At 35.2% G+C, this 26,334-nt stretch overlaps 1 protein-coding gene and 2 pseudogenes across 2 annotated transcripts in view; all 3 read right to left on the reverse strand.

Annotated features, from left to right (window-relative positions):
* Nucleotides 1–1,417: 1,417 nt before the first annotated feature.
* Nucleotides 1,418–2,442, reverse strand: LOC143533016 (expansin-A8-like). The gene is made up of 3 exons (XM_077027905.1): nt 2,249–2,442; nt 1,844–2,156; nt 1,418–1,770 (listed from the first exon to the last, which is right to left on the reverse strand). The coding sequence occupies exons 1-3, from the start codon at nt 2,367–2,369 to the stop codon at nt 1,467–1,469; spliced, it is 738 nt and encodes a 245-aa protein (XP_076884020.1). The 5' UTR covers nt 2,370–2,442; the 3' UTR covers nt 1,418–1,466.
* A 9,473-nt stretch (nt 2,443–11,915) lies between these two features.
* LOC143533018 (G-type lectin S-receptor-like serine/threonine-protein kinase LECRK3) lies at nt 11,916–14,346 on the reverse strand (annotated as a pseudogene).
* A 1,079-nt stretch (nt 14,347–15,425) lies between these two features.
* Nucleotides 15,426–26,334, reverse strand: part of LOC143532990 (U-box domain-containing protein 62-like) — a 20,851-nt pseudogene continuing 9,942 nt past the window's right edge. Inside the window, exon 8 of the transcript XR_013135279.1 lies at nt 15,426–15,553. The product of XR_013135279.1 is annotated as a U-box domain-containing protein 62-like (transcript). The remainder of the gene's footprint in view (nt 15,554–26,334) is intronic.

Genomic DNA, 26,334 nt, shown 5'->3' on the forward strand with positions numbered 1-26,334 from the left:
ATATTTAGTAACTTCATTGCTCATTAAAACTACCATTGTTCTAACCCTTATGTTTACAACATACGTTCATCACTTCATTGATGATTCAATGCTCTTTCTTATTACATGAAGTCATGAACAATGCTTTACCTCTGCTTCGTTTTAATATCTACCGCTATGGCTTTAGAAATTCCCTACCTTATATCATTTTTGAATTATAATCTTCGAAACATTAATTATCAATTGAGTACTTTAAAGCCACTTCATTGCTGTTGTGCGCACCCAAATGAGTCCAAATCTATGTTCCAACGTAGTGTTTCTTATCTTTCTTTACCATTTGACTCTAAGAATAAATATATGGATATATATATATATATATGTATATGTATGGCCATCATTATTATTTATGTAATAATAGATCAAAATTAATTGAATTATACCTTATTAATAATTAGTTAGGTAATTGTTGATGGACCATATTAACCTTTCTTGCTAATCAAGGGTTTTTCCCTTGCAATGTATATAAATACATAGAAGAAATTAATTAACATCATAAGAAAACCTAACCCTCACATTAAAAAATTCGTGACCCTCTCTCTCTCAATAAGTCGGTTTCGTCAAGAACCTTAATCCCCATCACTAATATACATCTTAAAGGGGAACTCGACAAAGCTGACTATCATGTCGTCTAAAGCATTCTCATCATCCGTGACTATTCTCTCTGATGTAACAGGTATGTTTTAGTTATAAGTTTATCATAACATTTATGTTTTCTATCAGTGGTGAAGCTTGGACTAAGACACCGGGGGGGGACTCAAAATGTATACAAAAATTCACAAACGATGCTCAAATTTTCGGCCGGAAACGTCTAAATTTACACTATGCATAAAAAACTCGGGTGAAAACAGGTAAATTTACACTACTACGCGAAAAAAAGGGGGGGGGGGTCTCCCCCGGCCCCAATAAAGCTTCGCCAATGTTTTCTATTACATATGTGAAGAACTGATCAACATTGACCCCTACTAACGAAAAATTCTTGGATCATTTATCGAATATCCAGTTCTTTACTTGAAATTGATTACGTACTAAATAATAACTGCGTGCTTATATAGAGAGAGAGACACACTTATTTGTTTTAATAGAAGAAAGAGTAAAGCAATACCAATTTTGCACTTTAATAGTTTCAAGAAGAGATTATAAATCTCCCCGGTTACATATATGAGATGTTCAAAAGCCAAATAAGGCATACTACCCTTTCACAAGGGCAAAAGGGTACATAATAACACTATTTTTAGATACAGTTCTAAGCGGGTGTTAACTAACCACCTCAGCACTAGAGTCACCCCACCTCACCCCCACCCCAACCATGGCAATTAATAAGCCATATACAAATATATGATTTTAATTTTTAAGACTTTAAACTTTAGTATCTAAATTTTTAAAATCCAAATTCTAACCTTTTCTTGTTTGTTTTAAACAAGTAAAGATTAAAATTGTCCACCTTGATACGTATGACCAAACTGCCAACCAGACGGTGCCACGTTGTAGCTAGTGATGGTTTTTCCATCACTGGTAGTCACTTGAAAAGAAAGAGGTTGACCGTTAAGGTAAGAGTTGCTTTGCCAGTTTTGTCCCCAGTTTCTTGACATAGGCTGCCACCCGGTATTTGACCCCTTGATTGAAACCGAATGCACATCCCCTGCACCTCCGACGTTGGTGATCAAAACCAAGTTGAAATAGGAGTGACCATTTATTGTAAACCTCACTCCTCCTTTCTTAGCACAAGGCACCCTAGATAAAGACAAATCATTATTACTATTATTATATAACTAAACTCATATTATATCATATCATATAGATATACCTTTGAAAGGAAACTGGTACGATTCCAGCTCGATATTGTGCAATTTGCAAGAAAGCAGGCTCGGCTAAATCAAAATGCTGGAGAGGAGGGTTGCACCACCCACCGTTGTCGTTAGACAGACCAGGGTTAGGTGGACAAAAATTAGTGGCGGTAACAATGATGGATCCAGGCAAGCACCATTTAGGGTCGTCATTGCATCTCATCTCGTAACAAGACCCACAACTCAAGCCATTGTTAAAAAGATCAGTACTCAACGCAGCAGTGTTGGTACCGTATCCTTGGCTATACAAATTTCCATACCCGCAAGCGCCACCTATACACAAGAACAAGAAACTAAATTTTATTTACAACATTTATCATTTTTTACACGTCGAAAAAGAAATATTTTTGCGTAAGTATATATACCCATTGTTCCGGTGGCATCCCCGCCACCATAGAAGGTGGCATGACCATTTTCCCAACCTCCGTAGACAAGACTGAAGGAACATAAAAGCAGAGAAACAATGGTGAGTGTTGAGAAGGCCATTGAAAGAAAGATTGTGTTGGTAGAATGTGGAGAAATGGAGTAACTAAACACTTATTATATAGGTGAAGTTGGAAGCAAGCAAAACATTTGGACCGTATATTAAATTTATAAAAGAATTGAATATTAATTTTTATATATAGAAATCATAATGTCAATGGATTACATTAAAAACCTTTAATATCTGAATTCACTATTAAAGTTAGACAGCAATAGATAATATATCGTTAAGTCATTAGTTATTACATGTGTGTAGATTGTGATTTGTATGGGTGAGTGAATTGAATATTTTTTTATGACTTTTGTAAGAGAGATGAACATGCAGTTGTTCCAATTGAACTATCAAATTGATGCCCCACCAGCACATGCAGATTTTCAACTGTTTTTTTCATCCCAATTTAAAACAAGTAAAGAATAACGTTGATATTGTTATGAAACTAGCTAAATTCAAGTAATATTGGAATTACGTATAGATAGGGGAATATGTTTATTTCGTTATCTAGTGTATCAAATAACAATAAGTAATATATGGAAAAGTGAAACTGAGATACAAACTCTAATACATATTAAAATAACATAATAAATCATGCTTAATTAATCAGCTTAAAGTACATGTATCATATGGTAAAGTCTTAGATGTAGGGATTTTGATAACCATATTTATAGTACTAATCACCTTAGTTATCAACTTGATCCGTTTGAAGATACCATCTCGCTAAAAACCTTGTTATGAAACTCAGTGAGAGAAAACCGTAATTAACAGAAAACAAGCATGTTGCGTATATATTTTCTTCTCCTATAATTCCTGATCATTTATGTAAGTTTATTAAAAACCTTAAGAAAAAAAGCCTAGTGAGACGACGCTGAGAAAATGTAACGTGAATAATAATACCCTTAGTTTTAGTTTATATATTTTAAGTGATACGTCGATCGTCTATTGAAGTTTTGTAGTTATTATGATTGTATAAAGATACATACCAAATTGCAATCATAAAGATACATACCAAATTATAGGTTGATCACTATATGTACAATTCCTTATATTAAACAATAAGTTATAGTTACGTAAGAGTTTTGATATCCTCTCTCATAATAAACATCAAATCATCATATGTAATTGCTCCCCTAATTAAGCTTTTGAGCAGACATGATAGGTGTTCAAATCGAATCCAAATTCAACATGATATCTAGGGATGGAGGATCATAAATTCAGTTAACTATTAGCTTATTATGTTGATAGTTAAGAAAAATATAAAATTAACCATTCGGAGGTACTTCACTACTGTAACAATATATATTGGAGGGAAACAATTAATTTCAGCCATTTATCTACTTTCACTCGTCTATCATATCATTTTATCTTTGGGAACATAAATCACATGAGCGGCGAGATAAAGTCTCTTAAACACCTAAGGATTTGAGTTCAAACCCGGGAAACAGAAGAAAGTTGTATTTAAAAAAATATGTAGCATGTCATCATATTAAGTTTCAGCTCACTTGTCATCATCAGATTAATGTTCCTTAGATAGTACTTAAACATCTTTAGTTTTAATCATGGGTTCATTTCGGTTATCTAATCAGTCTTACTCTTACATTTACATCCCTTATGTAATTTCATAGGTCAATTGATAAACATAACATATAATCAGTCTTACTCTAGATTGACATCTCTTTTGTAATTTCTAGATCAATTGATCAACATAATATATGGTAAACAACAAATTTTTAAAAATTAATTAGAGATATATTTATACAAGCGTAATTTTTTTACCAGCCAAAGATAAAATTAAATATCACGAGAACCAACAGCTAAAGAACTAGCCAAACATTCAAATACAAGCATTCAAAGAGGCATAACATGGCCGATTAGATACTTGAATCCTGATCTAACAGCTCGGTCCTATCCGATTCAATCATGATTCCATTCTAGTAAACCTAGCAACTTTGTATCTAAGTGGCGAAATTTGCTATTAATTAAAAATAAGTACATAAATAAATATTATTATTTGCAATACTTTGCTGAGATTGCGCCGTATTATTTTCGTTGTATCAAGAAAAACGTGCAATTTGTCCATTTTTATTAAATATATTTGATTACATTGAGGCGGCAATTGAAAATTGCATGCCAAAGAAACAAAGCTGGAGATTGAACAATGAGGATTTTAATTAAATAAACAAAGATTAAAAATAAAATGTTAGATGATATCAAACTATTTGTTTATGTATTTGTCTATTTTATCTGTTATCTGACTAAATAAATATATGACAAAAGTAAGATAAATTCATTTAGAATAAATGTACATTTAGACTTGGGAGTTATTTTTCAAAAATTTTAGAAATAAATTATCTATTGAAAGTTAAGAATTACCGACTTTTAGTTTATTACCAAACTTCGTAGCATGACCCATGGGCGTTGTTCCTTGGATCCCACAAGGGGCCACTCTTTGACCCTGTCGGGTGTTGTTTCGGATCCGACAAGAAGCTATGCCTTAGAATCCCCTCATGATTTTGAAGTCATAAAGGTTTTTCAAATCTGAAATCACAATAGTCTTGGACGATAATATACTTTACACCAAATAGTCTTTGGCTTAGTAGCATCAAGAGTTATATAAGGTTTTTCCTTACCAAAGGGAGTGTTTTCGATTCCCATAGTTATAAAAAAAAAGTGTAATTTTTGTTGCTAAAAAAGTGTCATTTACCTCCTAACTTGAATTGATATCTGTAGTGAATTATCATTTGGACTACAAGTAAATTTTGATAATTTAGTGATCTGATATCATTAAAATCACCAAGTATTTTGCCACAACTTTTTTCTATTTATATATGTATGAAAACAATTTGCAACATCTTGATTGGAAGAACAATTAGTAAATTGTTCGTTAGGGGCATACAAGGTTACTTTTCCGTCCGATTCATATTATCCTTAACAAGAAAAGTAAAAAAATTAGAAATATCATTACTCATTAGTCGCATACCTAGTATGGATTATTAAGCTGTGTGTTTTGTTTAACTAACAAAGGCTAATTAAGACGTCACATCGATGTCATGTCACTATCGCATATTAGAATTTAAACAACCCACTAAATTTTTTTATAAAAAAATAATAAAAATTGTGATTGGTTGTTAGTGGAGGTGGACCCCAACTTTTGAGCCCTCATAGGCGCTACCTTAGTGGCGTTGTGGAGGATGACGCCCCCATGTCTCCACAGCGCTTAATCTAATTAATCAATATGCCATAACTCCCGTAACTCAAATCATATGACATTGAGATTCGCTCATCCCTCGATTTTCTCCCGATCTCACTCCCAACCTTATATTTTTTTAACATGTAGGAATTTCACATCTTGGAGATATGACAGAATTGTGACTATGTCTCACAATTATAAAGTATAAATCATTTAATAAAAAAAACATTACTTAGCACACGTATATTGTCCTCTAAACGCTAATTTTTTGTTATCGTGCATGCTAGCCTTAAAATATAGATTAGCCTTAAATAATTTTGATGTTACGTGTGTATTGATTATAGTATTGAATGATTTTGTTAACATCTTTCTCCAAATTCAATGATTAATTAAGATTAGCTTATGAATTTGTGTTGGATTAGACGAGTAATTGTCATGGCCTACCATGTTACTAGCACATGCAACTTCCTGAACTTGTGGCCGTATTTCTTGAATTAAAATTCAATCTCTTTCTTCTGCTGTTATTTGTAAACTAGTTTATTGTTGATAGTTGTAAACAATGGTGAAAATCAAGTTCGGTTGTCGTGCCGGAGGGCGTCGGTTTATGGTTTAATATTGATAAGCCTAAACAATGCCACATTTACTAAATGTCAAATGATTTGACGAGTCAAAACAATTTAATAGGACACGAATATGTTGCAATCAAGTTATAAACGAGTTAAACAAACAGTTATGGTTTGGTAGATGGTAATAACATTGTGATTGGGATTAATGCATAATTTATATATTGTTTGTTATATTAATTCTAGTTATAAATGAGCGGACGGGTTAATCCATTTATATTTACAAACCAACCTTAATATAACCCACTTATTAAACAAGTTAGACTGGTTAGCATGATATTGAGAATTAAGAAATTACATATACTTTTTGTTTAATAATAAGAAGTATGATGTTTACTTACCAACTGCATTTTTTACCATTTACCTCAAGAAGCAATTAGTACGGGAAAAAAGTGTTTTCTAAATTGGGATGTAAATTAGCTGTATTTTTTAAACTAGGGGTAGGTGTGTTTAACTTGAGAAAGTCGAACTCGATCTTAACTTGTATCGAGCTCGACCGTGTCTCATACCAGGCTCTATCTTTATCGCTAGAGCTCGACACACAATTAGTTTGCTTATATTTTATTAATTATTTATTTGATTGATTGATTTATTATTATTATTAACAATAATATATGATTAATGTACTATCTATAATATATATAAACGAAAACCGTAAAAGCCTACGTGTCACGATGTGATCGCTCCCCCTATTTATGGAAGCCACCAGATTGCTTGATTTTTAAATGGAGATCTCTCATTGATTTAACCAAAATTCATGGGTATGGGTCTTACCAAAACCAGATAGCTCTTAAACGGGTTATAACATCTCATTAAATTAAAAATTAATCTTACCAATTATTTGATATGAAAATCCTATAAAATAGGGATATACTAAAATTTAATATCCAATTTAAAAAAAAATATTATTATAATTAATAAACAATTTTATAGTAAAAAAACATAAGCGGGTCATGAGTCACCAAATTCAGATAGCTTTTAAACGGGTTATAGCATATCATTTATTTATGAAACCCTTTTATCATTAAACCCTAAGTATATTATTAACTTTCTTACAATAAAGAAATTAAAATCCAAAAAATAAATATTAAAAAACGAAAAATGTAAAACAACCATTCTCTCAACCCATCAGATTGTTTTATTTGTAAATGAAGGTTTCTCACGCATTTGACCTAAATTCACAGGTAAAGGTCTCACCAAACCTAGATAGCTCTTAAACGGGTTATAACAACTCATTATATTAAAAATTAATCTCATAAAATATTTGATATGAAAAGATTATAAAATAGGGATATACTAAAAATTATATCCTATTTTATTTAAAAAAAGATATTATTTATAATTAAGAAACAATTTTATAATAAAGAAAATAAACGGGTAATGGGTATCACCAAACCCAGACAGCTTTTAAACCGGATTATAACATATCATTATTTATGAAACCATTTTATCATCAAAACTCAAGTATATTAATTATTAACTTTCTTACAATAAATAAAATTAAAATTCAAATATACATATATAAATATTAAAAACAAATAATGTAAAACAACCCCCGTAATACGGGGGGTAAAATCTAGTTATCTTATATAATAATATGCATTATGTAATTATCTATTATATCATAGTATGTATATAAATGATGTTATATATAATAACCGGCCTAATCAACTTGATAGATGAACCATCTTATAGCCATAGATAAATTCGTTTTATTATCCCTATATAGGCTTATTATCCCTATATAGGCATAATTTGAAATGTTAAGAAAAAGGCACTATCAGAAAATAAAGTAGTCAGTTTTATAAGGATAATACTAAAATGAAGTTCCAATTTCAAAATGGTCCATATGACTTTAAAACCAAACCAAGTTGTACACATTGTGGGGAGAAACAAGAGGCAATAACCATCAAGGTTTCAATGGGCAGTTATTAACATGATATTTGTTGCATGTTAGCCACTACCCACAGACACAAACAGCCCCCACATGACCTTTCACAATTGAGGTACAATTTTCACATCACTATTGGGGTGCCATGTGCATTTAGTTGGTCTGTTTGCTCACCTCCTCTATGGACCATGTCCTGATGTCTGCTAACTCTTTAGTAGGGGTGTAAACGAGTCAAACCGGCCTGTGAGCTACTCAACATCGGCATGGCTTGTTAAAAGCTTGAATCTATCCGAGCATAAACAAGCTTGATCCGGCTCATGAGCTACTCAGGCTTAGCTCATTAAAAGCACAAATCGAACCCCAAACTATAAAATAACATCGTTTAATGAAAGAGCTCAAGCTGGCTCGAGAGCTACAAGCCTATAATTTATACAACTTTTATTTAATGTATTAAAATTTAAATATATATTGTATAATAAAATTTGTATATATAAAATTACTATAATATAAACCAAACAATATATATTATGCTATGCGTAAATATTATAAATTAATGAATAAATAATAAACGAGTTGAGTCCGGACCGAGTTCGAGCTTGAAAAAACGACTCATGAGCCGAGCTCGAGCATAGAAAAGAGCTCGAAACGAGCGAAGCTCAAGCCTAGCCGAGCTCAGGCTTGGCTCATTTACACCCCTACTCTTATGTAACATTGGCATTTTGGGCAACCTCAGTCCTCATAGGTATAGGTTAGAGCATTTGCATTATTTCTAGGCTTCTAGCAAAAGTATTCATCAAATAATCTTTAGTTTTTCTCAAAACTAAATACAGACAAGTTAAAAATAAACACTGCTTCCAGGAACTAACAAGGTGTTGGTCTATGAACAATTTCAAAGAATTTGGCGAAACGCAAATGAGAAAAAACAATAATCAAAATGTAGTACTGCTTTCGCTAGCCGAGATTGATGGACCTTCAGATATGATAAGATTAAGGTTATCTCGGGTTCTGATATCAAGCCCCTGAAACCGGCCAAGTGGATCTTATGTGTGGGCTGCTGCAAGTAGAGGGTGGCAGTGGTTTGCCATGTTAAACTGGTGATGGTAATGTGGCGGCTCGGGCTGTTGATGGTTTGTGAAGAAGTTTGATTGGTTATAGGGAACATGATGCATTCAAAGTAGGGACTAACTTTAAGCATTTGAACAGAAAAACAATGTGCATAATAACTTGTTCATCTGGATGATGTTATTACAACATGTTTATCTGGATAGAGTCAACTAATACACTTGAAGGGCAATTCTAAGCTCTCCTCACATAATTGTAGACCTAATTTGTAACGAATTAACAATCATGTCGACATGTTCCTAAAATGCATAATTGCATCAATTTTGCTCAAACAAAACAAACACGAATGAGGGCATGTTCATGTTTAATCATTTAACTTTTAAGCAAACACGAAGACGAACATATAATCAAACAAATTTTTTACTGTGTATGATTGATATGTTCGTGCATAAAAAAAGGCATGTTTATGTCCGTTCAGTTCGTTCAATTAAAACCCAAACGAACAGTTAACGAACACAAACAACATAAACAAACGAAAATAAATTAATTTGAATTTGAATGTGACGGATGTTGCATTTCAATCAGTCGCGTATAGTCTCAAAATTCTGTTTGTATTCGGTTCGTTAGTGTGTCTGATGCAGAATATGGGACTGTGTGGATCCGTTTAGTAATCCGGGTACCCGACCCGGTGAGTTTAATAACCGGGGTGAGTTGGATCATAGTAGTGAGCTACGTACGTTAATAATATTGGGCCATTTTCAGCCCATCACTATCAGGCTTTATACATACAATGATCCAAAGATGTAAAGCACATTATCACAAAAACCATAAATGCACACTGTGTTGTGAAGGGTAATGTAAAATGCTATTGCAAGATAATATACATGGAATAAATAAAAGCATGTAAATATAATTTCTAGTGGTTGGTGCGACGTTGGTTCACCTTTTTTTTTTTTTTTGTTTTAAGTACGTACGAAATGAACAACAAATAATATAAAAACTTACACTTTTATATAAACGTGTGATTTGAACTATTGTCTTCTATGAGAATTTCAAGAATGCCTTCTTGTAGTATCTTCAACTTTGTTCTTGATTACAGCAGTGAACAAGCTAAATGTTAACGATTGTGGCTAAAGAATCGTGTTTAACACAGATCCTTACTCGAGTCTCTCTTGAAAAACTCGTCTGCCTCTTAATGTAGAGCAAACTAAGCAGTATGTAGTGTCAAAGATGGCTCATGCACCCAATGAATCACTGGTGATGTTCTAGACTTTTGTGGAAAAGAAAAAGGAACAAGAATCAAGATGACAAAATTTGTGAGAGTTCTATCTATAGTAATGACACTCTTTTTGTCTAAATTTTTGAGAATTCTTAGCCTTCGTCTTAGAAATTGAGCTCTCACAAAGCAAGTCATTACTTATTGTTTACACACACTTTCTATTTTACTTAGAAATGAGCCATAAGGTTCTATTTATACTTGTGCCAAAGCTCCACATTGGATTATTTTATTTAAACGCAATGGCAATTCTGTTAGTCAAATAAAACCATCATTCCATTCATGATGTGCTAATATAAATAGAATTATGAGCCTTAGTAAAAAAAATCTTCATAATGATTCATGAAAGTTAAGAATCAAAACCAAAGCATCTATGTAATTCATGATATGTTTTTTATGAGTCAAAATCAAAATTGCCATTTGATTTATTACAAAAATAACAAATTCTTACTAGTCACCCAAGTTTAGAAATATTCAGTCCAACCCCTCAACTTTGAACATCGATAACTCATTTATTTTAACTTTATTTTAAACACTTTTTGATTCGTTGTGAAGCTCTCACATAATAGAACACAGACCATGAAATAATTATCTATATACCTCATATATAAATACAATTATTTAAGTCCAAAATTAAGAAAACCTTAATAATTTTTCCATAGTTATGTCATATGCACAACATTATTAATAAAATTGGCTGAAAGCATATTTTCTAAGGGCTTTAAATCTGTTTTAAGTGGAAATGGACTATGAGTTGAGATTTTTAAAAGAGCAACATCCATTTTCTAAAAGAACAGGTCTGTAAAATTTGGGGTGCATGGTTAACGATGGTAAAACCATGGATCGAACGTGCCCCTTTTATGAAAAGTCATTTTATGTATTAAGAAGATTTCATAAAATATCATCCAAATTCTAGTATTGTTTTAGTTAAGTTATTCATTCTTTTTTATCCCAATTAAGTCACCTAAATTTAAAAAGATGTTCTAATCCTAAGTTTTTAACCTATTTAAAAGGTTACTATGCATACATGAAAATTTTTTTTTGTTTTTTTTTGGCAAGTTGAAAAAAAAATGAACACACATCAACGAATTATCGAGCGATTAAATGGAACAAAAAAATAGTGACTTAATTAAAACAATACTGAAATCTTATTACTATTCTTTGAAGTTTTCTATTATATATTCTACTGTAAGTATCAACGCTTAACCACACTTGATACTGATACGACCCATGTAAGTGACACGGACCCAACCGTGCAGTCCTGACCCAGACGTGTTACCACCAGGCCCACTCGTTTTCTTAGTTAACTGAAAAGAATAATATGCAAAAATAAAACCTATCCATGTTATGCAAAAATGAAAGATGGGTATTAATTAGAGCAAAATTGGTGGTATTAAATGGCACTAATGCAGAATTTAACCATAATATAGAACAAACCACGAGACCGGCCACTGAATGTCTGAATGACACAACAAGACGACAATGATGATTAATAAAACATAAATTTGATGATTAAGTATAGGTAACAGAGAAAGGGAACGGGAATGGAGGCTCGATTACTTCAACACCGCCTTCGAGCATCTGGATCACCTTCCTCATGGTTGGCTTGTACACACCAAAAGCCAACCATCACATATGTTGTTAGCCTCTTGTAGTCATCCAAGGCCTCCAAATCATTCTCAAGAAATGTATCCAGTCTACCTTCTTTATAGCAATCCCATGCCCAATCGGTTAAGACCACTGCATCTTTGGAATCACTCTCGGAAACCACTCTTTCTGCATGATATCATCTCTAGTAGCAACACACCAAAGCCATAGACATCCACCTTTGTTGTCACTGGGGTGTTCCTAAACCATTCAGGAGCAACATATCCTTTTGTTCCTCGTATTCCAGTACTCGTTCGACTTTGATTCATCATTAAAAGCTTTGCCAATCCAAAGTCTGAAACTTTAGCATCGTAGCAGTCGTCGAGAAGTATGTTTTGAGGCTTTATGTCACAGTGGATGACTTGGGTGCTACATTCTTCATGGAGGTATGCGAGTCCCTTCGCGACGCCTACAACAATACGACTCCTCAGGTTCCAACTCGGTCTCATGTGTCCAAACAGGAAGCCTGCCAAAGTACCATTGCTCATGTACTCATAAATCAATAACCGCTGATCTCCATCATCACAATAGCCAAGAAGTTGGACCAAATTTTTGTGATGAGTCTTTGCAATAGCATTCACCTCGGTCTGGAACTCCTTTTCACCATCTTGAAACACCGTTTCTAGCTTCTTCACCGCAACAATATTTGTCCCTATTACGCCTTTATAGACTACCCCCAAAGCCCCCTTTCCTAGTACATCCTTGAACCCGCCAGTTGCTTCAACCAAATCTTGATATGTGAAACGAGGCAGATTGGTATCAACAGATTTACTACTTGGGTGTTGATTTTTGGTGGTCTTGTTGTGTATTTGAAAGAAACCGACACAAATCACACCAATCAATATGAAAATTACAAACAGACATGTACTTAAGATCACAACTATCAAGCTTCTCTGACTTTTTCATTCTGGTGAAAATACAGGAGGGGTTTGTTGATAAAAGTCACTTTTTCGAGATTTCAAGAAGGCCTTTACGACTACTGAAGGATCCTTCTTTCCATTAGTGAGTGGAAGCTGCGTCTTCCAACATTGGTTGTCCCTATAAATCGCAACAGCACAGAAACAATCTTGTAAGCAGAACGTTTTGCAACTGTCTTCATTAGTCGGCTGCACACGCACATAATCAGCTCCTGGCCAATCAATGTTAGTGAGCTCATTGAAACCAAACCGGTCTCTATCGTAAACTCCATTGCAAGTTGGAGTGATGAAATCAGGTTTGCAATCTCCGTTTCGATCATTGGGGTCAAACAAAGAGAACCCCTGTGGGCACTCACACCTTGCAAGGTTGCCATCAAGGCTGCAAACATTGTTAAGCCCACAAGCTCCGCTGCTGTCGGTACCACTGATCCAGTCACATATGTTCCTTGGCAAGGACCATGAAACTTCCCAACTTGTATTGCCAGTAGGATTCTTAAGGTAGTAGTATTGAGTGAAAACGCCATTCGTATCTAGAGTTGCTCTCTGATAATAATCTCTAGAAGGAACGGTATCTTTTTGATTAAGTTCAGATATTTGACCATTTCTTCTCAATATATACGTGTACCCCATCGCATCAAAGATCAATTGTAAACCAGAATTCGATGTATTGGTGTCATCACGAGTGCCACTTCTATAGTAGACATTATACAGAATTCCCGAAGATATATCGCGCTTTTTAAGAATAAGATTCCCATCTGCAAGCAGACGCGATTGGAATCTTCCCGCAGAGAAGTTTGTGTTGCTTATCTTTGAATTGATGTCTTCGCCTCTCTCCATAACCTGAGTAGGCAGTATTGTATCTGTTGGAAAGCTAAAGCTCTCCCACATGTTGTCATTAGTGTTATCAACAATTACAAAATTACCAGTATCATTCATAAAACCATATGCAATGTTAGAAATATTGGACCCGGAAGTCCATACCACTTTGCCTTGCGGATCACTCAGTGCAAGTCCAACCCCACCAGTTAGCTCAACTTTTGATCCTCTGGGCACCATAGGACCGTCTTTTGGGCACCATACGATGGTTCTATCAGGTATTTTGGCATACCATATTGATAACAGGAAGTTATCTTTTTCTTGAATTTGTTTAAACCCAAAGGCAAAATCACCGGATGGTGAGAGCCATGGTATGCCATTATTATCCATGGCCGTGAGTGATGCACCCACCAGTACAGAGCCGTTTCCATTTGTTTGTTGTGCTTTGATCAAAAATGGTAGAAAAGTGGTTAAAATGATGAAATATAGGACTCTAGTCATTGCTGGAATGATGCGTGATAAAGCTTACAAGTTATAAAGATAAAGATCATTGCTTTCGAGTGAACTTATAGAACTTTTGGAGTCGATGAAGTCATTCTTGACAGGCAAATATTTGAAGTTTCCACAAGAAAGAAGCTGAACAAGTCTTTGGTTAGCATGTGGTTTTAAAGTATCTTGGCCAATCCATAAGACACGTTAACATTTTTGTTTTATTAATCTTAACTTCTTTTGGACCATCTTTAATTTGGATAGCATATACAAGGCCAGATGTCATCCCTCTAAAACTAAATGTGGTATCTAAAGAATGTTCACCATGAAAAAGAAATAAGTTGAAAGTCTATCTTACATTCTTACCCTATCAAAATATCTTGTCAAAGTCTTTATAAGGCTGGTTGTTGCGGGGGGGCTTTAAAGTCCAAGTTAAAGCGCCACGTAGGTAGTGGGGCTTTAATAACAATTACCGTTACCATATTAACTTAAATTATTTTAAAAATTAATATGCAAAATGTTTAAAATTTGGATCAAATATCCAGAGATTGGGGATGCATCAAAACTGTTTTAAATCGATAGGATTTCATATCCTAACTCAAGACTCAGAATTCCAAAAGCAAAATTAGGGTTTCCAGCACGGATCAAAGAATATGAGTTGATCCAATTGGCTCATATTGTTTATGAGCTGCCTGCAGCAATGCAGCACAACTAGACACACTGTGCTCCTTGGTTGTATTTGTATTGCTCAAGAATTAAACATCTTATATATAACTAGTAGCAGTTTCCGCCAATTACAAATTTAACTTTTGAATAGTTTCTTTCAAAATAAAATAATTTCAGTTTTGAACTATTGCAGTTACAAGTTATCTCATTACTACTCACGCTTTTAATATGAAAAAAAATGATAAAATAAACAAATTTTCTAACATACTTTCTTTGAAAATAATATATAATAACTACATTTTACCATTAGAGCTGCTGATAAAGATTTCAAGATAAAATGCCTTCGAACCAGCATCACCTCTCACAAAATCATATATTTTATATGAAAATTTTCTACATAATTTTGAACCTGGATACGAATATACAAACACAACTGTAGTAACCGACATTGCCATATGTATACCTGACAAAGGTCGGCTTCCCGGGGCTAGAGCCAGTTGGGTGTCACGATCTTAGTTCAAAGCTATGATTGAGGGCTGAGAATCTGGAATCTTGGCTAGAGACCGATATTGCAATTTAACACTCTCTGCATCATCAAGTGTCTTCACAACATACCTGTGTTTTAAAGGTTTTTGTATACGAACAAAGTATTTAATATTTAACTTTCACGGAACATATAGGAATAATACAAGAAATTATATAGATATTAGACATACTGATACAATACCAAGGAAATCTCAGGCAATAAAGATGTATTCTAGAAGGAAAAAGAAGAAAATCGGGACAACTATTACTAACCAGCAACTCAATGCTATTTTTGGCAGCTTGTTTAACCCATTCGGGTATATTTAGCAATGATCAGCTGGAAATCAATTATCATAATTCTAGACGCAATTGTGCCACAATTCTAGGATCTGCTACTTTACAATTCTTATTATAAATAGGCAGACTAGTTAGGTGTTTTATCATCTTATTATTGTTTTTCACTATCATTATTGTAATTGGAGTCCTTGCCCCTCTCGAATCGGGCCTTATCTTTTCTATTGGAATAAAAACTAGTCTGCAATCGTTTCTTATTTTTTTGTTTCTATCATTGGTTCCATTGCCGGGAAACGAAGAGCAAACCACGATGGTGCAGACCCGAGGCAGTTCAGGAGAAAACAACCCGCCAACAGATTCCCTAGCGGCACAATTGGCAGAAATAGCAGCACGGTTGGAGTGTGTGTAGTCCATGAAAGAAGATCTGGCAGCACTGAAAGCCGGTGATAATTCAAAAGGCAGTCGAAATGAAGAAGGAGAAAGCCATTGGAGGAGTAGGCAACACTTCCGTCCCTACAACAAAATTGATTTTCCCACTTTTAGCGGGGGAGATCCACGTGGCTGGTTACTAAAGGCGGAAAAATATTTCAAGTACTACCACATTCCAGATGAGGAAAAAGTAGAAGTAGCATCAATGCATTTGGAGGGAGATGCCTTAGATCTCTATTCGTGGTTTGCCAATGACCAACCCATTACCTTTTGGGAAGAATTATACCAAATCTTTACAAAGAATTTCGGTCCAGCCGAATTCCAAAATCCAGACGAGTACCTTTGTAGTGTTAAGCAAACAGGTACGGTTAATGAATATCGGCAAGAATTTGCTAAACGTTCTTCCCGAGTTTCAAATTGGCCGGACCATTGCTTATTGGGGGTGTTTCTAAATGGGCTTAAAGAAGAACTGAAAGCTGATGTTAGGATACATAAGCCTAGAACCGTTTACAACGCAATGAGTTTAGCACTAGAGTTTGAATCTAAACTCACTCATTCTCGCTCTGTCCGAAATACAGCCGCTTCTATCCATAACAAAACCTCCTATTCTGAATCCCGACCCAATGGTCCTTCAAACCATAACCCTACTACTAATCCAGCCCGAAACAATCGTATATCGGACACTGAGAAACAACAAAGATATTTGAAAGGAGAATGCTTTAGACGTGGCGATAAATATGGTCCTGGGCATAGGTGCAAAACTGGAACACTCAAGGTGTTGGAGGTAGAAGAAGATGAGACATGCCTCTAGAAAGATCAGAAGTGGTCAGAGCTGTAATTGTACGTACTTGTAAAGAACTTAAACGTAAAAATCCTGTCCGCCATCATTCCATTTCGAGGACTTACAGAGGACGGATTATTCACATTTCATTAACGGTATTGAAATTCTAATTTACTTGAATATAATATTGAATACCAGAAAACTATATGAATGTTGTATTTATTAACTTATCATTAACACGCGCGAGCCAATGTTCGAGTACCAGGCGCTACGGCGCTGAAGTAACCCATGCCATACTCCCAGGAAAAGCTCGAACGGCCTTCAAGGAATTAAAGGAACTCCTCTTCTTAGAAGAAATGATCAAGGAATACTCGGAGACACATCTACAAAACCTTCGTATAGGAATTCACAAAGAAACAATCCAATTAATCAAGATACACAATGAGGGGTGACGGAGGGATCATACCATTCGAGCCTTTTTTTTCATGCTTTTCCCCGAGGTCTGGTATCAGGATCAACTAGGACAGAAATAAAGCATTGGGTCGAACTCTTCTTTGGTGTCAAGGTAATCGCGATGAATAGTCATCGACTTCGGGGAAAGGCTAAACGAGACGAAAAAGGGAGGGTTAAAGAAGAAACCTGTGTAGATGGTGACGGGGCTGATTCAGATCGTGATGGTACTGCGGAGATCAGCCTGCACGCTATATAGGGCAAAACCCATCCCACGACTATGAAAATCAAAGGTATGTTACATTCAACCGAGTTTTTGGTTTTGGTGGATGGGGGGTCTACTCATAATTTTATCTCTGATATTCTCATTAACGAGCTTCAATTGCCTACGCAACCGGTTGCACCCTTTGGGGTACAAATTGGTAATGGAGACATCATCCGTTGTAGTAAGATATGCAAAGATTTGCAGTTGGAGGTTGATGATCTTAAAATTATTCAAGATTTTCATCCAATTTCTTTGGGAGGTGCAGATTTGGTTTTGGGGATTCAATGGTTAGCCACTTTAAACACGGTACAAGCTAACTGGAATGAATTATTTATGTTGTTCTCAATTGAAGGGAAAAAATATAAGCTGCGAGGTATTGAATCAGGCCCTCAAAAGTCTTCAAGTTTTCAACACTTAGCCATTGAACCCATTTCTACACCTGCAATACACACCAGTTTTCAATCCATTGTCAACCAATACCGGGCTGTTTTCGAGGAACCTACACAATTACCCCCTACCCGCTCTCAAACTCATTCCATTTCCTTGCTGCCCAACACCTGTCCACCCAATATCAGACCATATCGATACCCGTATTCCCAGAAAAATGAAATCGAAAAGCAGGTCGCTCAACTCTTGACTGATGGTTTCATACAACCAAGCACAAGTCCTTTTTCTAGTCCAGTGTTGTTGGTAAGAAAAAAAGATAATTCATGGAGGATGTGTGTGGATTATAGGGCTCTTAACAAAGCTACTGTGGCCGATAAATACCCGATCCCAAACATTGATGAATTATTAGACGAGTTATATGGTGCAACAATTTTTTCAAAACTGGACCTGCGATCAGGCTATTATCAGATCAGAATGGCACCCGAAGACATTGAAAAGACAGCTTTTCGCACTCATTCCGGACATTATGAGTTCAAAGTTATGCCTTTTGGCCTAACCAACGCTCCTTCAACCTTTCAGGCTGTTATGAATGACTTATTTCGACCATTTTTACGTCGTTTTATCCTTGTTTTCTTTGATGATATTTTAATTTACAGTGCCAACGTTGAACAGCATCAAGAACACTTAGCTCAAGCCTTGAAGTTATCGCAAGACCACAAATTTTTTGCTAAGATGTCCAAATGCTGTTTTGGTCAAGACCAGGTTATTTTTCTGGGTCATGTCATCAATCGGCATGGAGTAGGCGTGGAGGAAGAAAAGATAGCAGCAGTTCGGTCGTGGCCTATACCCACAAATGTTAAACAAGTGCGAGGATTCTTGGAGCTGACCGGCTACTATAGAAGATTTGTCAAGAACTATGGGATCTTCGCACGACCACTGACGGCTTTAACAAAAAAGGACGGTTTTGTGTGGTCCGACGCAGCATCGGCCGCTTTCGAGGCCTTGAAACAGGCTTTAATGTCGACTCCTGTTCTATCCCTCCCAGATTTTTCTAAAACCTTCGTGGTTGAGTGTGATGCATCTTCCGAGGGTATAGGTGCTATTTTGTCTCAAAATGATCACCCAGTAGCATACTTCAGCAAAGGTTTCTCCCCTTCAAACAAATTCAAATCAGCTTATGATCGAGAATTGCTGGCTCTAGTAATGGCAGTTCAAAAATGGAGTCATTACTTGTTAGGACGCCACTTTATTATTCGGACAGACCATTACATGTTAAAGTTTTTGTTGGAACAGCGGATTACCACCACTGAACAACAAAGATTGTTGTTAAAACTAATGCCATTTGATTTTTCTATTGTTCACAAAGCAGGAAAAGAAAACAAAGGGGCAGATGCACTATCTAGGCGACCACATTCAGGAGAGTTCTTAGCACTTATAACTCCCTATTGTGTTGAAATTGAAGAGATCAAAGCTGGATTACACACTGATCCCATGACTAACAACTGGATCCGCAAGTTGAAGGAGGCTCCGGATGGTGACACTGAATTTACTTTGGTAAATCAACTCTTATTCTACCAAGGTAAATTAGTGATACCCGATATTCCCAATCTACGGCTCAAATTATTGCAGGAGGCACATGATACCCTAAGCGGTGGGCATGGAGGATTTTTAAAGACTTACAAAAGGCTGTCCACACGGTATTATTGGCCCAAAATGAAGAATGATATCCGTTTGTTTGTACAACAATGTGTTGTGTGCCAACAACAAAAGTATCAAGCTTTATCCCCAGCCGGTCTTCTTCAGCCCCTGCCCATTCCCGAGCGAATATGGGAAGATTTGTCAATGGACTTCATTGTGGGCCTGCCACCTTCTAACCGAGCTGATACTATCCTAGTTGTGGTGGACAGATTGAGTAAATATGCACATTTTATGTGCTTATCTCATCCATACACAGCCAAACATGTTGCTGCTGTTTTTTGCAAAGAAGTTGAATATCCAAATCAAGGAACTATTCATACATTGTTGAATCGAAATAAGGAATCTCAATCTTTGATCATTTTGTCATCATCCAGTTGTTCTCGAATAGGCCCATTCAACGATGTAAAATCTCCCCATGTGATAAAAGAATCAATCAAAAAGGACCCCCTAATTCCAATTAGGAATTCTTTAGGCCCCTTAGGAACAGGCTTTCCAATTTATCATTTCGATTTATTTTCCTATTTAATAACCCATAATCAGATCTTGGTAACTAACTATTTGCAACTGGACAATTTAAAAAATATTTTTCAAATACTTCAATATTATTTACTGGATGAAAATGGTCAAATTTATAATCCCTATTCATGTAGTAACATCATTTTAAATCCATTCAATTTGAATTGGTATTTTCTCCATTACAATTATTGTGAAGAGACATATACAATCGTTAATCTTGGGCAGTTTCTTTGTCAAAATGTATGTATAGCAAAAAAAGGACCGCATTTAAAATCAGGTCAAGTTCTAATTATTCAAGTTGACTCTGTGGTAATACGATCAGCTAAGCCTTATTTGGCCACTCCAGGAGCAACTGTTCATGGACATTATAGGGAAATCCTTTATGAAGGAGATACATTAGTCACATTTATATATGAAAAATCAAGATCTGGTGATATAACGCAAGGTCTTCCAAAAGTGGAACAGGTTTTAGAAGTGCGTTCGATTGATTCAATATCGATGAATCTCGAAAAGAGGATTGAGGGTTGGAATAAATGTATAACAAGAATTCTTGGAATTCCTTGGGCATTCTTTATTGGTGCTGAGCTAACTATAGTGCAAAGTCGTATCTCTTTGGTTAATAAGGTCCAAAAGGTTTATCGATCCCAGGGGGTGCAGATACATAATAGGCATATAGAAATTATTGTACGTCAAATAACATCAAAAGTGTTGGTTTCAGAAGATGAAATGTCTAATGTTTTTTCGCCTGGAGAACTAATTGGATTGTTGCGAGCGGAACGAATGGGGCGCGCTTTGGAAGAAGCGATCTGTTACCAAGCCGTCTTATTGGAAATAACAAGAGCATCTATGAATACTCAAAGTTTCATATCCGAAGCGAGTTTTCAAGAAACCGCGCGGGTTTTAGCAAAAGCAGCTCTACTGGGGCGTATCGATTGGTTGAAAGGCCTGAAAGAAAACATTGTTCTGGGGGATGATACCTGTTGGTAGCGGCTTCAAAACACCTTCAAGCGAACCTAACAACATTCCTAACAACATTGCTTTTGAACTAAAAAAAAAGAATCTAGTAGAGGGGGAAATGAAAGATATTTTGTTCTACCATAGAAAATTATTTGATTCTTGCCTTTCTTCAAAGAATTTCCATGATACACAAGAAAAATCATTTTTTTATTATTTTTAGGGTTTAATGATACCTAAGAGCAGATTGCCTTTCTTTTATCTTTTAAAAGGATCTGTTGGTTTTTAGGCGCAGTCATTTGATTTGGTAATAGTAATCAAAAAAATAACAAATAGAAAAGAATAATGGCTTGGGCTGTGTATCGACGCCAATCTGCGGTAGAAGAGAAGGTTCCATCGGAACAATTTTTTATTTCAGTGTACCTCTTCGCTTTTTTTCAAAAGGGAGAGGCCGTGTGGGGAGAAATGACAAGAAGATATTGGAACATCAATTTAGAAGAGATGATGGAAGCAGGCGTTCATTTTGGCCATGGTACTAGGAAATGGAATCCTAAAATGGCACCTTATATCTCTGCAAAACGTAAAGGTATTCATATTACAAATCTTACTAGAACTGCTCGTTTTTTATCAGAAGCTTGTGATTTGGTTTTTGATGCAGCAAGTAGGGGAAAACAATTCTTAATTGTTGGCACTAAAAATAAAGAAGCTGATTCAGTAGCATGGGCTGCAATAAGGGCTCGGTGTCATTATGTTAATAAAAAATGGCTCGGTGGTATGTTAACAAATTGGTCCACTACAGAAACGAGACTTCATAAGTTTAGAGACTTGAGAACCGAACAAAAAACAGGGGGACTCAACCGTCTTCCGAAAAGAGATGCGGCTATGTTGAAAAGACAATTATCTCATTTGCAAACATATCTGGGCGGGATTAAATATATGACAGGGTTACCCGATATTGTAATCATCGTTGATCAGCACGAAGAATATACGGCCCTTCAAGAATGTATCACATTGGGAATTCCAACAATTTGTTTAATCGATACAAATTGTGACCCCGATCTCGCAGATTTCGATTCCAGCGAATGATGACGCTATATCTTCAATCCGATTAATTCTTAACAAATTAGTATTTGCAATTTGTTAAGGCCGTTCTGGCTATATAAGAAATCCGTGATTAATAATAAGATAAATAACTTATTTCATTTCGGAACCTTCATAGATTTATCGAATCGGTTACTATTTCTGAATCTCAAAAAAGAGATAAAAATAACAAGGAATAGAATTTGATTAGTTGGTATTCAAAATATACGATTCAAGTAGTCAAGTCAAGAAAGAGATGGTTGAATCAAAATAATTTTGTTTAAAGTTCTATTTTTTTTCAGAGGGCAAGATAAATGTTCTATCATGTTCCATCAACACACTAAATGGGTTATACGATCTATCCGGTGTGGAAGTAGGCCAACATTTTTATTGGAAAATCGGGGGTTTCCAAGTCCACGGCCAAGTACTTATTACTTCTTGGGTTGTAATTGCTATCTTATTAGGTTCAGCCACTTTAGCCGTTCGGAACCCACAAACCATTCCGACCGGCGGTCAGAATTTCTTCGAATATGTCCTTGAATTTATTCGAGATGTGAGTAAAACTCAAATTGGAGAAGAATATGGTCCTTGGGTTCCTTTTATTGGAACTATGTTTCTATTTATTTTTGTTTCTAATTGGTCCGGCGCCCTTTTACCTTGGAAACTCATACAATTACCTCATGGGGAGTTAGCCGCACCCACGAATGATATAAATACTACTGTTGCTTTGGCTTTACTCACGTCAGTGGCATATTTCTATGCAGGTCTTACCAAAAAAGGATTAGGTTATTTCGGGAAATATATTCTAACCAACACCAATTCTTTTACCTATTAACATTTTAGAAGATTTCACAAAGCCCCTATCACTTAGTTTTCGACTTTTCGGAAATATATTAGCCGATGAATTAGTAGTGGTTGTTCTTGTTTCTTTAGTACCTTCAGTGGTTCCTATCCCCGTCATGTTCCTTGGATTATTTACAAGTGGTATTCAAGCTCTTATTTTTGCAACTTTAGCCGCGGCTTATATAGGTGAATCCATGGAGGGCCACCATTGACTACAAAATCTTTTTTTTTTTTTTTTACCTAAGGCAATGTGTGCGTGGCTAAAAAAAATTGACTTAGGGAATGAAAAGATACAACTCCACTATATACGATCAGAGTAATAGAAAAAAAGATTAAAACAAAGATTACAACATTGATATTGATATTAGAGTAGAGAATTGAAAAAAGGGGGGAAAGAGATCTCAAAGATCTTTTTCCTAAAATTCCTGTTTGGTCCATTTATATCACAATCATACCTTCCCCTCAATGAATATTCGGTTTAGATTGGTCATCGAATCCGAATATTCACTATTCGGAGTCGTAATTTGACGAAGAAGTCTTGTGGTATTACCACGTATTATTTAATGTTATTAAAAAAAAGGATGTTCTATATAATGATTCCCCTTTTCAATTCATTTTATTCACCGATTAACCAAACGAAAATATTAATAAATAATAAATTGTATGAACTTAGATCAATCAAATCAATTTCTATGCAACGATTCGGCCCAATCAATTTATCCATTGATTATCTTATCAATTTAGGTTGCAGGATAATGATAAAAATGATAAATGAAAGGAGAAGGGAAAGGATAATTGATAAAAAGCGGGGTTCATAAAAGGTTCGTAGAGGGTAGGTCGAACTAAGTATATGGAATTGAATGGCTATAAGTTAACCCTTATCAAGGGTTAGACACATCCTTATCAAATTGAATTGAAAGAGTTGGTTTACATTGTGGAAAAAAGACATGTATATGTGATATTAGATATTGACTAGTTATATACGAGCTAAAGATATATCTAATTTTCCCTACTAATCGAATGTGAATGTAGATGGGGATTCTATAGAAGTCCTTCTGTCTCATCTGTGACTGTGAGGTGAATGAATAAACGGATTAAGTCAATCAAAAAATCGAAGAATTCAAAGAGCGATTCGGGACAAAAAAAACGGAAAAACTAAAGTTGTATGGATTCACAAATAATTTATCGAGAGAAACTAAAAAAGAGATATCAAAGTCATTTTGATGATTCAATAATGTTATTAATTCAATAATGTTATTACTTGAATTCGAAGTTCGTAGTTACTTCGACTGGATGAATCTAGCAATGGAATAATTAAGTCATAGTTCATTGGTTGAATGTATCATTAACCATTTTTTTTGGTACGAGGAACTTATCATGAATCCACTGATTTCTGCCGCTTCCGTTATTGCTGCTGGATTGGCTGTAGGGCTTGCTTCTATTGGACCTGGAGTTGGTCAAGGTACTGCTGCGGGTCAAGCTGTAGAAGGTATCGCGAGACAGCCCGAGGCGGAAGGAAAAATACGAGGTACTTTATTGCTTAGTCTAGCTTTTATGGAAGCTTTAACAATTTATGGCCTGGTTGTAGCATTAGCACTTTTATTTGCTAATCCTTTTGTTTAATATTATAAATATGAAAAATTTTTCTTTTTCATATTTTATTGCCCTGACTTGTGCTTTGTTTTTTCGAATTATATAAAGATTTCATTCCTAGAATTACTTATTCATTGAGAAAATAACCCACGGGAAGGGCTGATTTGCAGATGAGGAATTAGCATACCAACTCGCTTTCATCCTTCCCGTTCGTGTTCGTAGGCCTTTTTTTAGTTTTTAAGAGGGGGGTGGGACCAAGGAGGTAATTCATGATTTCTAAATCGAATAGATTTTTGATTCGATTTAGAAAGTAGGAAACTATAACTATATATATATAAATAGGACAAAGTAATACAAAAAGAACTCTGTTCTATTTTTTAGTCTATCTATACGAGGAGATCATATGAAAAATGTAACCGATTCTTTCGTTTCTTTGGGCCACTGGCCATCCGCCGGGAGTTTCGGGTTTAATACCGATATTTTAGCAACAAATCTAATAAATCTAAGTGTAGTGCTTGGGGTCTTGATCTTTTTTGGAAAGGGAGTGTGTGCGAGTTGTTTATTTCAAGAATAGGCTGGATTCAACCAGATGTACTTTTTCTGTTATAACTAGGAAAGTGATATCTAAGAAAGAAGAGTGCATGATCTCGCGAATTACTTCTGAATCAATTCAGAAATCATATGTAAGAACTATAGCATTTCGTAATTTATTGGAAAATCCACTTTGATTCTCTATCAACCAATAATGTGGGACCATTAACATGGTTAAAGCTAAACTGTTTGAAGTCCAGACGCAGCATGGTATTCTTTCTACCACTATGTTAAGATAGAGATGGTTTCAAAATAAATATTTTATCAATATAAAACACTCATATCGATAAAATGATTTGAACTACTTATTGGGGTTTTTTAGCCAATGCTGAATCGATGACCTATTTATTGTGTATAAAGTAAGAAAAACTTCTTGGATTAAAAAAAGTAAACAACTTTGCTGACAATTACATATTTTTTGTTTGGTCAGAAGAGTCCTCCGAATATTTTGATCTTGGATTAGTGATTCCTTTTGATTTTGATATTTTGATTTCACTTTGGAATATGACAAAAGAATAGAGGATAGGCTCAGTACATTAACAATCAAAATAAGGGAATTTATATTGAGCATGAGAGCCAAATGAATCGAAAGATTCATGTTTGGTTCGGGAAGGGATCATGGAATTTTTGAAATGAATGGAAAGATAATCTACTTTCATTAAGTGATTTATTAGATAATCGAAAAAAGAGAATCTTGAATACTATTAGAAATTCAGAAGAATTGCGCGAAGGGGCATAGAACAGCTGGAAAAAGCCCGGGCTTGCTTGCGGAAAGTAGAAATAGAAGCAGATGAGTTTCGCGTGAATGGATACTCTGAAATAGAGCGAGAAAAATTGAATTTGATTAATTCAACTTATAAGACTTTGGAACAACTAGAAAATTACAAAAATGAAACTATAAATTTTGAACAACAAAAGGCCAGTAATCAAGTCCGACAACGGGTTTTCCAACAAGCCTTACAAGGAGCTCTAGGAACTCTGAATAGTTGT

This window comes from Bidens hawaiensis, unplaced genomic scaffold (genome assembly GCF_021521415.1).
Source record: "Bidens hawaiensis isolate Kalapana, Puna unplaced genomic scaffold, B.hawaiensis_p1.1 tig00009577_1, whole genome shotgun sequence".
Classification (NCBI taxonomy): Eukaryota; Viridiplantae; Streptophyta; class Magnoliopsida; order Asterales; family Asteraceae; genus Bidens; species Bidens hawaiensis.

Excerpts from the sequence above, each read along its gene's own strand:
- LOC143533016 (XM_077027905.1), bottom strand. The coding sequence starts at position 2,369 with ATGGCCTTCTCAACACTCACCATTGTTTCTCTGCTTTTATGTTCCTTC. Across the intron at positions 2,157-2,248 it reads GGATGCCACCGGAACAATGG|GTGGCGCTTGCGGGTATGGA; the intron begins GTATATATACTT and ends TCTTGTGTATAG. Across the intron at positions 1,771-1,843 it reads GTACCAGTTTCCTTTCAAAG|GGTGCCTTGTGCTAAGAAAG; the intron begins GTATATCTATAT and ends GTCTTTATCTAG.